The 13,154-nt window shown below is 43.9% G+C and overlaps 1 protein-coding gene and 1 non-coding gene across 2 annotated transcripts in view; both read left to right on the top strand.

Annotated features, from left to right (window-relative positions):
- LOC124554821 (protein sickie) overlaps window positions 1-13,154 on the top strand; it is a 1,236,186-nt gene that overhangs the window by 838,965 nt on the left and 384,067 nt on the right. The window contains exon 4 of the mRNA XM_047128484.1: window positions 444-640. Coding sequence (XP_046984440.1) covers window positions 444-640 — 197 coding nt within the window. The remainder of the gene's footprint in view (window positions 1-443; window positions 641-13,154) is intronic.
- On the top strand, window positions 4,666-4,740 carry Trnas-cga. The gene has a single exon. It is a non-coding gene; the product is annotated as a tRNA-Ser (tRNA).

The raw sequence follows: 13,154 nt of genomic DNA on the forward strand, positions 1-13,154 counted from the left end.
TCTCCAAAAACAAATCTTGATCATATTGTGCTCCACAGCTGATTCATGTTAATTCTTATTAAAATTAACTAGCGTGGAAAGCTGCGTCAAACCAATTTTCGTATTGAAGACCACAACTACAATAAGAACAATAACAATATCAACCATTACAATTGAAACTGTATGACTACCCCTGTAATAGCTACGCTGAGAATGCCTTATTCTTCAACCGACCACGGCATAACAGCCCGGATAATTATAATGGACATCTTATTCAAATCGTTAACGAAAAAAATTGCGGTATATGTTGGTTTCGCAGATGGCATCGGAAACTTCATTAGTAGATGGAAGAAGTCGGTGCCAAATCGCAAGAGGCACAAACTAGACTCTAGAGGCAGGCGTGGCTGGAGTACGCAGCCAGGGAAGCGAGGCTGGCTACTGAGCGCGGGCCATTGGTGTTGCAGGTGGGCAACATCAAGGCGAGCCTCGCGGCTCTGTCTTCGCTGGGCGTGTGCGTGGACGGGGTGTCGGCGCGCGATGTGCGGGACGGCTCCCTGAGGGCCGTGCTGGCCCTACTGTTCGCGCTCTCGCGCTACAAGCAGCAGCAGAAGCAGCAGAGGCACGTGCAGCACCAGCACGCCGCACACGACGACATGCCCAGGTAGGCAGCCAACCTAAACTTACAACACAAACAACGAATAGCAAAATAAGCTCATCATTATGACAACTGACGCACATGTAAGTCTATACGTAACGGGCCAATGCCATAATCGAGAAAATGGGTAATAGTAAACAAATAAGTCCCTTTTAGTAGATGTCGCTACTACCCCAATAATATCGAACGATGTTGTAACCTCCCGAAGATGTTGTTGTTGTTGTGGTCTTCAGTCCTGAGACTGGTTTCATGCAGCTCTCCATGCTAATCTATCCTGTGCAAGCTCCTTCATCTCCCAGTACCTACTGCAACCTACATCCTTCTGAATCTGCTTAGTGTACTCATCTCTTGGTCTCCCTCTACCATTTTTACCTTCCACGCTGCCCTCCAATGCTAAATTTGTGATCCCTTGATGCCTCAGGACATGTCCTACCAACCGATCCCTTCTTCTGGTCAATTTGTGCCACAAACTTCTCTTCTCCCCAATCCTAGTCAGTACCTCCTCATTAGTTACGTGATCTACCCACCTAATCTTCAACATTCTTCTGTAGCACCACATTTCGAAAGCTTCTATTCTCTTCTTGTCCAAACTGGTTATCGTCCATGCTTCACTTCCATACATGGCTACACTCCATACAAATACTTTCAGAAACGACTTCCTGACACTTAAATCTATACTCGTTGTTAACAAATTTCTCTTCTTCAGAAACGCTTTCCTTGCCATTGCCAGTCTACATTTTATATCCTCTCTACTTCAACCATCATCAGTTATTTTGCTCCCCAAATAGCAAAACTCATTTACTACTTTAAGTGTCTCATTTCCTAATCTAATTCCCTCAGCATCACCCGACTTAATTCGACTACATTCCATTATTCTCGTTTTGCTTTTGTTGATGTTCATCTTATATCCTCCATTCAAGACACCATCCATTCCGTTCAACGGCTCTTCCAAGTCCTTTGCTGTCTCTGACAGAATTACAATGTCATCGGCGAACCTCAAAGTTGTTATTTCTTCTCCCTGGATTTTAATACCTACTCCGAATTTTTCCTTTACTGCTTGCTCAATATACAGATTGAATAATATCAGGGACAGGCTACAACCCTGTCTCACTCCCTTCCCAACCACTGCTTCCCTTTCATGCCTCTCGACTCTTATAACTGCCATCTGGTTTCTGTAAAAATTGTAAATAGCCTTTCGCTCCCTGTATTTTACCCCTGCCACCTTTAGAATTTGAAAGAGAGTATACCAGTCAACATTGTCAAAAGCTTTCTCTAAGTCTACAAATGCTAGAAACGTAGGTTTGCCTTTCCTTAATCTTTCTTCTAAGAGGAGTCGTAAGGTCAGTATTGCCTCACGTGTTCCAACATTTCTACGGAATCCAAACTGATCTTCCCCGAGGTCGGCTTCTGCCAGTTTTTCCATTCGTCTGTAAATAATTCGTGTTAGTATTTTGCAGCTGTGACTTATTAAACTGATAGTTCGGTAATTTTCACATCTGTCAACACCTGCTTTCTTTGGGTTTGGAATTATTATATTCTTCTTGAAGTCTGAGGGGTATTTCGCCTGTCTCGTACATCTTGCTCACCAGATGGTAGAGTTTTGTCTGGACTGGCTCTCCCAAGGCCGTCAGTAGTTCTAATGGAATGTTGTCTACTCCCGGGGCCTTGTTTCGACTCAGGTCTTTCAGTGCTCTGTCAAACTCTTCACGCAGTATTGTATCTCCCATTTCATTTTCATCTACATCCTCTTCCATTTCCATAATATTGTCCTCAAGTACATCGCCCTTGTATAGACCCTCTATATACTCCTTCCACCTTTCTGCTTTCCCCTCTTTCCTTAGAACTGGGTTTCCATCTGAGCTCTTGATATTCATACGAGTGGCTCTCTTTTCTCCAAAGGTCTCTCTAATTTTCCTGTAGGCTGTATCTATCTTACCCCTAGTGAGATAAGCCTCCACATCCTTACATTTGTCCTCTAGCCATGCCTGCTGAGCCATTTTGCACTTCCTGTCGACCTCATTTTTGAGACGTTTGTATTCCTTTTTGCCTGCTTCATTTACTGCATTTTTATATTTTATCTTTTCATCAATTAAATTCAATATTTCTTCTGTTACCCAAGGATTTCTACTAGCCCTCGTCTTTTTACCTACTTGATCCTCTGCTGTCTTCACTACTTCATCCCTCAGAGCTACCCATTCGTCTTCTACTGTATTTCTTTCCCCCATTCCTGTCAATTGTTCCCTTATGCTCTCCCTGAAACTCTGTACAACCTCTGGTTCTTTCAGTTTACCCAGGTCCCATCTCCTTAAATTCCCACCTTTTTGCAATTTCTTCAGTTTTAATCTACAGTTCATAAGCAATAGATTGTGGTCAGAGTCCACATCTGCCCCTGGAAATGTCCTACAATTTAAAACCTGGTTCCTAAATCTCTGTCTTACCATTATATAATCCATCTGATACCTTTTAGTATCTCCAGGATTCATCCATGTATTCAACCTTCTTTTATGATTCTTGAACCAAGTGATAGCTATGATTAAGTTATGCTCTGTGCAAAGTTCTAACAGACGGCTTCCTCTTTCATTTCTTAGCCCCAACCCATATTCACCTACTATGTTACCTTCTCTCTCTTTTCCTACTGTCGGATTCCAGTCACCCATGACTATTAAATTTTCGTCTCCCTTCACTACCTGAATACTTTCTTTTATCTCATCATACATTTCTTCAATTTCTTCGTCATCTGCAGAGCTAGTTGGCATATAAACTTGTACTACTGTAGTAGGCATGGGTTTCGTGTCTATCTTGGCCACTATAATGCGTTGATTATGCTGTTTGTAGTAGCTTACCCGCACTCCTATTTTTTTATTAATTATTAAACCTACTCCTGCAATACCCCTATTTGATTTTGTATTTATAACCCTGTATTCACCTGACCAGAAGTCTTGTTCCTCTTGCCACCGAACTTCACTAATTCCCACTATATCTAACTTTAACCTATCCATTTCCATTTTTAAATTTTCTAACCTACCTGCCCGATTAAGGGATCTGACATTCCGCGCTCCGATCCGTAGAATGCCAGTTTTCTTTCTCCTGATAACGACGTCCTCCTGAGTAGTCCCCACCCGGAGATCCGAATGGGGGACTATTTTACCTCCGGAATATTTTACCCAAGAGGACGCCATCATCATTTAACCTTACAGTAAAGCTGCATGCCCTCGGGAAAAATTACGGCTGTAGTTTCCCCTTGCTTTCAGCTGTTCGCAGTACCACAACAGCCGGCCGCGGTGGTCTAGCGGTTCTAGGCGCGCAGTCCGGAACCGCGCAACTGCTACTGTCGCAGGTTCGAATCCTGCCTCGGGCATGGATGTGTGTGATGTCCTTAGGTTAGTTAGGTTTAAGTAGTTCCAAGTTCTAGGGGACTGATGACCACAGTAGTTAAGTCCCATAGTGCTCAGAGCCATTTGAACCATTTAGTACCTCAACAGCAAGGCCGTTTTGGTTAATGTTACAAGGCCAGATCAGTCAATCATCCAGACTGTTGCCCCTGCAACTATTGAAAAGGCTGCTGCCCCTCTTCTGGAACCACACGTTTGTCTGGCCTCTCAACAGATACCACTCCGTTGTGGTTGCACCTACGGTACGGTTTTCTGTATCGTTGAGGCACGCAAGCCTCCCCACCAACGGCAAGGTCCATGGTTCATGGGGGGGCTCCCAAAGATATTTATATAATAACCTCCCAACAGTAAAAAATAATATAATTATACAATTCACATTCAGTATAACTACCAAACAGTTTATTATTCCGTAGCCTACCAATAATACAACGTGACTAATCTCTCAATAAAATTGTGGCTCGCTTATAACCTTTCAATAATTGAAACATCCCCGAGGCTGTGGCTAAGCCATGTCTCCGCAATATCCTTTCTTTCAGGAGTGCTAATTCTGCAAGGTTTGCAGAAGAGCTTCTGTAAAGTTTGGAAGGTAGGAGACGAGGTACTGGCGGAATTGAAGCTGCGAGGACGGGGCGTGAGTCGTGCTTGGGTAGCTCAGTCGGTAGAGCACTTGCCCGCGAAAGGCAAAGGTCCCGAGTTCGAGTCTCGGTCCGGCATACAGTTTTAATCTGCCAGGAAGTTTCATATCAGCGCACACTCCGCTGTAGAGTGAAAATTTCATGCTAGAATTGACTGAATTTAAACTGGTAAATTTTGGACGTCAACAGTGCTGCGTCATGGCCCTGAAAATTCATTCTGAATAAACTGAAAATTCTTACCTCATTGAAGTCGCCGGATAACGCGTATATATCTGCTCCTATAAGAAATTTTTCTGGCACAGCGCAGTGCAATGCTGGCCGATAGATTTGTCATGTATAAAAAGAAACAACTGATTTTTCTTTACAATAATCGGGATGACCATGGATTGGAGAAATTAGTAAATTCTTTAAATTGAGATGAATGATTGTCAAAAGTTAATTTTTATAAGAAAGATTATTATTAAGAGGTTTTCTTAAAAACATTTGCATGGGACTTGATATAACAATACTACGTATGCGTGAGGCTGCTTTTACCTTATACTACAATGCTGAGGCTCTGCCATCGCTCCCCACGACCGGCCCAGCCAACTCCACACACACGACTGCTACAGAGTTCCTACTGCATACAACACTGCTCTATGGTCTGAGATTCTCTTATAGCTTACTTATCGCAGACAGCGCGTGAGCAATCCATCGAAATTACATCTGCTCGAGTGCGCTAGCGACAAATTTCTTAATCATGGACCTCTTACAATGTAGCGCACCAGCTGAGACGCTATACTCGTATTCCAGATAATCAGGTTCAAATCCTGATATTGATTTCCTGTATTTTCATTAAATCACTTTAGTCGAAGAATGCGTTCCTTCACCAAACCGAACAGGTTAAAACTTGACTCCTTTAGAGAATGATCAGCATTCCCACCCTGCTATCCCGATACATCCTTCCGCAGTTCCCCTAAATCACTTCAGGAGAATTCTAAAATGGTTCCCTCTACATGTCCACAGTCTACTCTTTTCCACATCCAACTGCGCTAGTGTTTTATGTCGAATAATCGTGATGTGGACTGGATACTTAGATAAAATTTCCTCCTCTCCCTCATGATAGGTACCTGGCGAGGTAGCTTGGTGGTTAGCACACAGAACTCGTGTCTGGGAGTACAAAGGTATGAATCACTGTTCTGCCATCCATATTTAGGTTTCCCATCGGTCCCCTAAATCGCTTACCGAGCGAGGTGGCGCAGTAGTTAGCACACTGGACTCGCATTCGGGAGGACGACGGTTCCATCCCGTCTCCAGCCATCCTGATTTAGGTTTTCCGTGATTTCCCTAAATCGTTTCAGGCAAATGCCGGGATGGTTCCTTTGAAAGGGCACGGCCGATTTCCTTCCCCATACTTCCCTAACCCGAGCTTGCGCTCCGTCTCTAATGACCTCGTTGTCGACGGGACGTTAAACAAACTAACCTAACCTAACCTAAATCGCTTAAGGGAAATGCAGGGATGGTTTCTGTAAGAAGGATACAGCTGATTTCCCTTCCTATGCCCCCCACCCCTAACCTTAGTTAAAGCTTGTGCTCCATCTCTAATGACCCGGCCATAGACTATACAGTAACTCCAATCTAAAAATCACTCTTCGTCGTAACCTTTGTATCCCGTGGGTCTGCACCTGTAAACTGAAGGGTAGGCCGAATGTTGGAAGTGAGTAGGAGCAGGAGAAGGTAAAACACGTCGGTATTGCGTACCAACTTATAGATGTTTACTATAGGCAAAAACAAGTTAATAAATGGTTACATAACTTTGCACTCAGGTGCGAGACCTTAGACCCGTCGTAAGTAGTACATAGTCTCAATAGCAAGCTGAGGTTGAAGCGATGTTTCCAGGCCGTCTGCTCTTCGTCAAATGGGGAGAATCTGTAGCGGAGCTCATAGATCTCCACAGTACCGGCTAGAGGGCGCTGACGTCGGTGTCTGTCGTAGTGCCAGCTTAAGAACTTTCACCTAAGACGTGGCATCGTAGCTATCGATGCCACAGTAACACTGATGATAAATAATTTGTTTGCCCACAAGCTTTGTGATACGTAACCTATGAGAAAGTTTCCTAAATAGTATCCTAATGTGTAAGAGACAATCAAAAGTTTCCGTTCGAAGGCCGTGCAGTCCAGAATCTGTATGCCATTGAGGCAAAATCGCCGTGAGCGTTGAGGCAATCACCCCATAGATGCACCAGGATGAGGATACCCCTTTGATAAAATACCGTGCCCTTCTTCGTGAAGAAGTCCGTAACTGCCCACTGCACATACTCGTCCAACAGGGACCGTCGACCCTTCGAGCCCTTTTTTAAGGGACTGAAGGCGTGATTGTCCCATGGGGTGAGATCAGCACTATAGAGCGGGTGCTAGAGTGTCCCCCACTTGAAATGGCGTAGCCGGCCGGTGTGACCGAGCGGTTCTAGGCTCTACAGTCTGGAACCGCGCAACCGCTACGGTCGCAGGTTCGATTCCTGCCTCCGGCGTGGATGTGTGTGATGTCCTTGGGTTAGTTAGGTTTAAGTAGTTCTAAGTTCTAGGAGACTTATGACCTCAGAAATTAATTCCCATAGTGCTCAGAGCCATTTGAACCATTTTTTGAATTGGCGTAACTTCTGATTTACGACATTTGCGATATGGGGATGTGGGTCGTCACGAAGAAGCAGCAGGAAACTTGGCACATCGGTGCACTATTCCACAAACGGTGGTTTTCGACAGACATACTGCCCCATACACATTCTTCATTCCCCGATGCATATCTACCGGTGTTTGTCCTTGGATGGGCAAGACAAGTATGACAGCACGATGGTCCTGTTTGGAAGCATTTGATAATAACGTCGCTGTAATTCACGTTTCTGCATTTAGTGCACGCACGCCGGAAAGACACGAATGCCAATCTAAATTCCTTGCCTATGTGTCGGTGCTTATATACCAGCATCGGAGTAGCGCTTCGTTCCATATACGCCGAAGCAACGCCCACAAACGGAAACTTTTTGATCGTCCCTTACAGAATTAGCGAGATTCGTCACAGCTTTCACACGTAGAAATATTTTAGGTGGCCACAACAGAAATGTAATCTTGTGTTGCTGCCTCTTTTGTCAATCTGGCACGCCGCGCTATAAAAGCATTTCCAAAAGTGAATGAACATATAGCTGTTAACAAACGCAGGTATTATGTGCGTCACATGTCTCGCATCACCGGGATGATTACATTTCAGAACCGAACATCATCTCACTTCAGACGTGACCACGGGAGATGACGCAGTGCATAAGACTTTCGGGAGGAGCAGGGCTAGCCCCCTCCCCACCGGTCATCCTGATTTAGTTTTACCGTAGATTTCCTTTATCAGTTAAAGGAAATGACGCTGTGCTTCATTTAATAAGGCCAATATGGAGTCCTTACCTCATCCATTACCATATTAAGTAGTACTCTGTGTGTAAAGATGCATACGGGACGTTATACTGTAATCCTTCTTTCCCATCTTCAAATCTCTCCACACTACCGCTTTCCAGACTCATTCCACATTGAAAGACTTCCCTTCCTTCCAAGCACGTGATATTATTCAAAACAAAGGCCAAAATATTAGTGGAGAGCAAAGTCAGTATCAACGCAACCGTCATGCTATTTCGACTTATCTAAGAAAGTTTAGAGACTACACCTATTTATGAAGCTAAATAACATCGGATGGGCGCACGAAATCAGGCCTCATAGATCAAGAAATGTCAACAGTTTATCAGTGTAGGCCTTTTTTCACTTCAAATAAAATGGTATCGGCACTGAGAAAGCAGTTACTGAGCACTCTGTCTGGAGCATACGCCCAAATGAGAGTGAACCTCAAAGAAAAAAAGGTGAGCTAAGGACTGCGAGGTGTGGTGCTATAGGAGGAAGCTGGAGGAACAATCGATAGACACACTTACAAAACAAGCAGTTATCCATGTAACAATAGAACTGTTAAGCGCCACTGTAAATAGAAGGAAAACCTGAATGAGGTTGTCTCCCCACACGTAGTGCACAGTATTCTGTAAACCCCAGAGAATGGGAAGCGTGGGTAAATCATCCGAATAGCTAATAAAAGGGGATACAGGACATTTTCGGAATTGCAAATGACTTTATGGAATAAAGTATTATGAACCACAAGGACAAGAAGTGGAAAGAAGAATGGGAAAAAGTCTAACAAACTATGTAACGTGTTACTCGAACTGACCAACTGAAATTATACATTATCACACATAAGTGACAGATGAAAATGTGTTCCACCAGTGAGGCCAGAGTCAGTTATTAACTTGCACCAATAGTCATAGACAGCATCTTCAGACATTCCTGATAGAGACAATGACTGTTCAATAACTTATTCATTAGTCTAGATAAAGTCCAAGAAAAGAAAAGGTGCCGGCCGGGAACCGCGCTACCGCTACGGTCGCAGGTTCGAATCCTGCCTCGGGCATGGATGTGTGTGATGTCCGTACGTTAGTTAGGTTTAAGTAGTTCTAAGTTCTAGGGGACTGATAACCTCAGCAGTTAAGTCCCATAGTGCTCAGAGCCATTTGAACCAAAAGAAAAGGTGTAAGTGTCGTTACACAATATGCTCCAGTATTTCCGGGAGTATTATCTATAAAGTCTCTTGTAAAAACCCTAGAACTGTGAGACAGAATTTGTTGAAAGACATATGTTTCTCCTTCTCTGTGTGACATGACCACTACACTTTTTATTACGTGCACTGGACTGTGCGTTCCAGGAGAATTAAATGTTCGAAGAGATTTCGGGATTGCAGCCAGACGAAGAAACCAGAATACTCCGATGACTGCGGCGAGCAGCAACGACGAAGACAGCTGATCTATGCAGTTCCACTAGCGAGGGCGCTGCTGCCGGGAGGTGTGGTCCTCCTGTCACCGTGACTCTAACGCACGCGCGGCAATACCCTCAGCGCGCTATACGTATACGGCGGACCGGAGAACATCCTCGCCTGAACTTCCACCGTCGTGCCGCACACGACTAACAAACTATTTAGGCGCATTATTCGAGGGTCCTCCTGCCCATTGGGGCGTTCCGAGTGCTAGAAGGCCTACTTAAAAATGATTCACGACACACGATTGATTCTCAGAAGCAAACGTTTTAGAGAGAGTCCCCTTTACATTCATTACGCGAAGACGACCCGGAAGCTTCTGGTGGCGGTAGTAGGATGTATGTATGTGTATATATGTATGTGTATGTGTGTATGCCACACCTTCAACTTGCACTCCAGTGATGTCTTTGGAATAACACCATTGTCAAATAGAACAGTTCACAATTCACCAAATCCTCGTTACCTGAATACGACTAGCAGGCGTCCAGTCGAAATATCGTGGAGAAAAGTTTACGGCGACCGGTTGCAAACTTGTATCCTCTGTCTTTGATCTTATGAATTACATGCGGGTGCTCCGATTCCTACATTTCCTCCAGACAGACACGAACACACTAACCCACCTAGTACCGTATAAAATCCTGGGGGGGAGGAGGGGGGGGAGGGGTGAGATAATCGGAAACTCCAGTGCTACCCTCACGTCAGTTAACTGCATCAGTAGATCTTGTTCACTACTAATGTTAACGTTGGTGGTTGCATCAGAAGATCTTGTTCACTACTAATGTTAAAGTTGGTGGTTGCATCAGAAGACAATAGATGTCTCTGTTATGTCACAAACGTCTACAATATCCTACTCTTCATAATGGAGGAACAAATCACTTCCAGTGCTACGAGCTGTGCTTTCCGTTCGTTACAGGAGGAATGGCAATAGAGATATATAAGTAATGACCATATTTGTCTATTTTCCATCATGTCAGGCAGCAGTAGTGGAAATGTATGACGTCTGAATTGGTGTCGTTAAGAGACATTGCGCAATCGTTAAAATACTGGACCCTCATTTGGATAGAAGAGGGGCCAAATACCCATTGGTCATTAAGATTTAATTTTTTCGTGTTTTCTCCGAAACTTTGATGACGATGTAAGCATGGTTCCTTTGATTGGGACAACGCCAGTTTCCTTCACATTCCCGTTCGTTCCGAAGCCGTGCTCATAGACGGGGCGTTAGCCTATCATCTACTTTCTTGAGCTTCTATTTCGCTTTCTTCTCATAAACAGGAGGGCGTCAAAAAGCTTTTACTTATTCGTGTTCTGACAAATGCAGTGTCACCATGCGAAAGATTATTCAGAAGAGAACTACGCCACATGTGACTAACAGTCGGACAACGATTTTACCTTTTCAGACCTGAATTTTTTTCTGGGGGAAGGAAAGTTTTTCTTTATGCTCTGATACTATCAGGCAGTTTTTTAATGATTTGCAGAAATATATGTACACATTTTCAACACATACTTTGAACATTTCGCTTCTCTTTACGGACTAAAATAAATGATTTTGAAATATTCACTGTTGTAATAAATAAGTTGATAATTCAATAATTACCATGCAAAATAACAATAATAATATGCAATTATCCAATGAAGTATAATTAACCGACAACTTCTATGAATTCTGGCGGTTACAAGCTGCTGCGCACCGCTGCATTCACTTGTTGATATTTTTACAGTGATGCTCAACAAGAGGGAGCACTTGTGCGTGAGGCAAAGTTTGAACATTCACAGATGTGTACATGAGGTTTCCTTTCATGAAAAATATTTCTGTTGCAGCTAATACACACAAAATATTAATGTACACAATTATAGCCAGAGGGTCTGAAAGTGTTAAATAAAAACTGTCGTAACAACGTTGCAAGCACGAAGTTTTTATTTAATGAAGGCAGCGTCATGTGCTTCTATAGCTTCAATACTCCAATCAGTTCAGATGATCCGTGGGTGTTTCTTCTAGGATATTGTTGCTCTTGCGCCACCGTCGCCGTTAAAAGTTAATTTAATCTAAGTTCAAAATGGTTCAAATGGCTCTGAGCACTACGGGACTCAACTGCTGAGGTCATTAGTCCCCTAGAACTTAGACCTAGTTAAACCTAACTAACCTAAGGACACCACACACATCCATGCCCGAGGCAGGATTCGAACCTGCGACCGTAGCGGTCGCGCGGTTCCAGACTGCAGCGCCTAGAACCACACGGTCACTTTGGCCGGCTTAATCTAAGTGCTGGAGAATGTAGGTTAATAAGATACCATGGGAATACGAGTCATACGTGATTGGTCGGTGAGGTTACCAGCTAGAGAAGAGCAATATCTAATGTGAGGAGGATGATTCAACGTTCCTGGGATGTGGTTCGTGATTTTCTCGAGTGAATACATGCCGCGATGTCGATGGAACGTTAAACCTGACGGCAGTATGCTGAGGGAAGAGTACGACTTTAGCGCCTACAAGTTATCTGTTGTACTGCGTTAGTATCACAGGAGATGGTACCGAGTGGAGCCTAACGTATCATTCGTACCGACTTAATTCTTCAATTATTTGTGTCGCAATATATCAGATGGATATCTCCGATGTTGTTTAATTTATATCTACATCTACATCCGTACTGCGCAAGCCACCTGACGGTGTGTGGCGGAGGGTAGCCTGAGTACCTCTATCGGTTCTCCCTTCTATTCCAATCTCGTATTGTTCGTGGAAAGAAGGATCCTCGGTATGCTTCTGTGTGGGCTCTAATCTCTCTGATTTTATCCGCATGGTCTCTTCGCGAGAAATACGTAGGAGGGAGCAATATACTGCTTGACTCTTCGGGGAAGGTATGTTCTCGAAACTTTAACAAAAGCCCGTACCGAGCTACTGAGCGTCTCTCCTGCAGAGTCTTCCACTGGAGTTTATCTATCATCTCCGTAACGCTTTCGCGATTACTAAATGATCCTGTAACGAAGCGCGCTGCTCTCCGTTGGATCTTCTCTCTCTCTTCTATCAACCCTATCTGGTACGGATCCCACACTGCTGAGCAGTATTCAAGCAGTGGACGAACAAGCGTACTGTAACCTACTTCCTTTGTTTTCGGATTGCATTTCCTTAGGATTCTTCCAATGAATCTCAGTCTGGCATCCGCCTTACCGACGATCAACTTTATATGATCATTCCATTTTAAATCACTCCTAATGTGTACTCCCAGACAATTTATGGAATTAACTGCTTCCAGTTGCTGACCTGCTATTTTGTAGCTAAATGATAAGGAATCTATCTTTGTATGTATTAGCAGTGTTGTGTCTAGAGAAGACAGCCTAGACACAATGAGAGGAAGCCGAAAGGCACGCGCTACGCTCACGCAGATGGGCGTGAGGTCTGAAACAGGATACGTAATGAATGCTATAAAGAAAAGCACGTAGCTTCTGGAATACTTAACTTTAATCCATCCTTGGTACATCGCTATTGACGATATAAGTGAGACTCCATAGATACATGCTATGTTACTAATGGCGCCTTGCTAGGTCGTAGCCATTGACTTAGCTGAAGGCTATTCTATCTGCTCTGCAAATGAGCGAGGCTTCGTCAGTGTGCATCGCTAGCTACGTCGTCCGTAC

Source organism: Schistocerca americana, chromosome X (genome assembly GCF_021461395.2).
Source record: "Schistocerca americana isolate TAMUIC-IGC-003095 chromosome X, iqSchAmer2.1, whole genome shotgun sequence".
Classification (NCBI taxonomy): domain Eukaryota; kingdom Metazoa; phylum Arthropoda; class Insecta; order Orthoptera; family Acrididae; genus Schistocerca; species Schistocerca americana.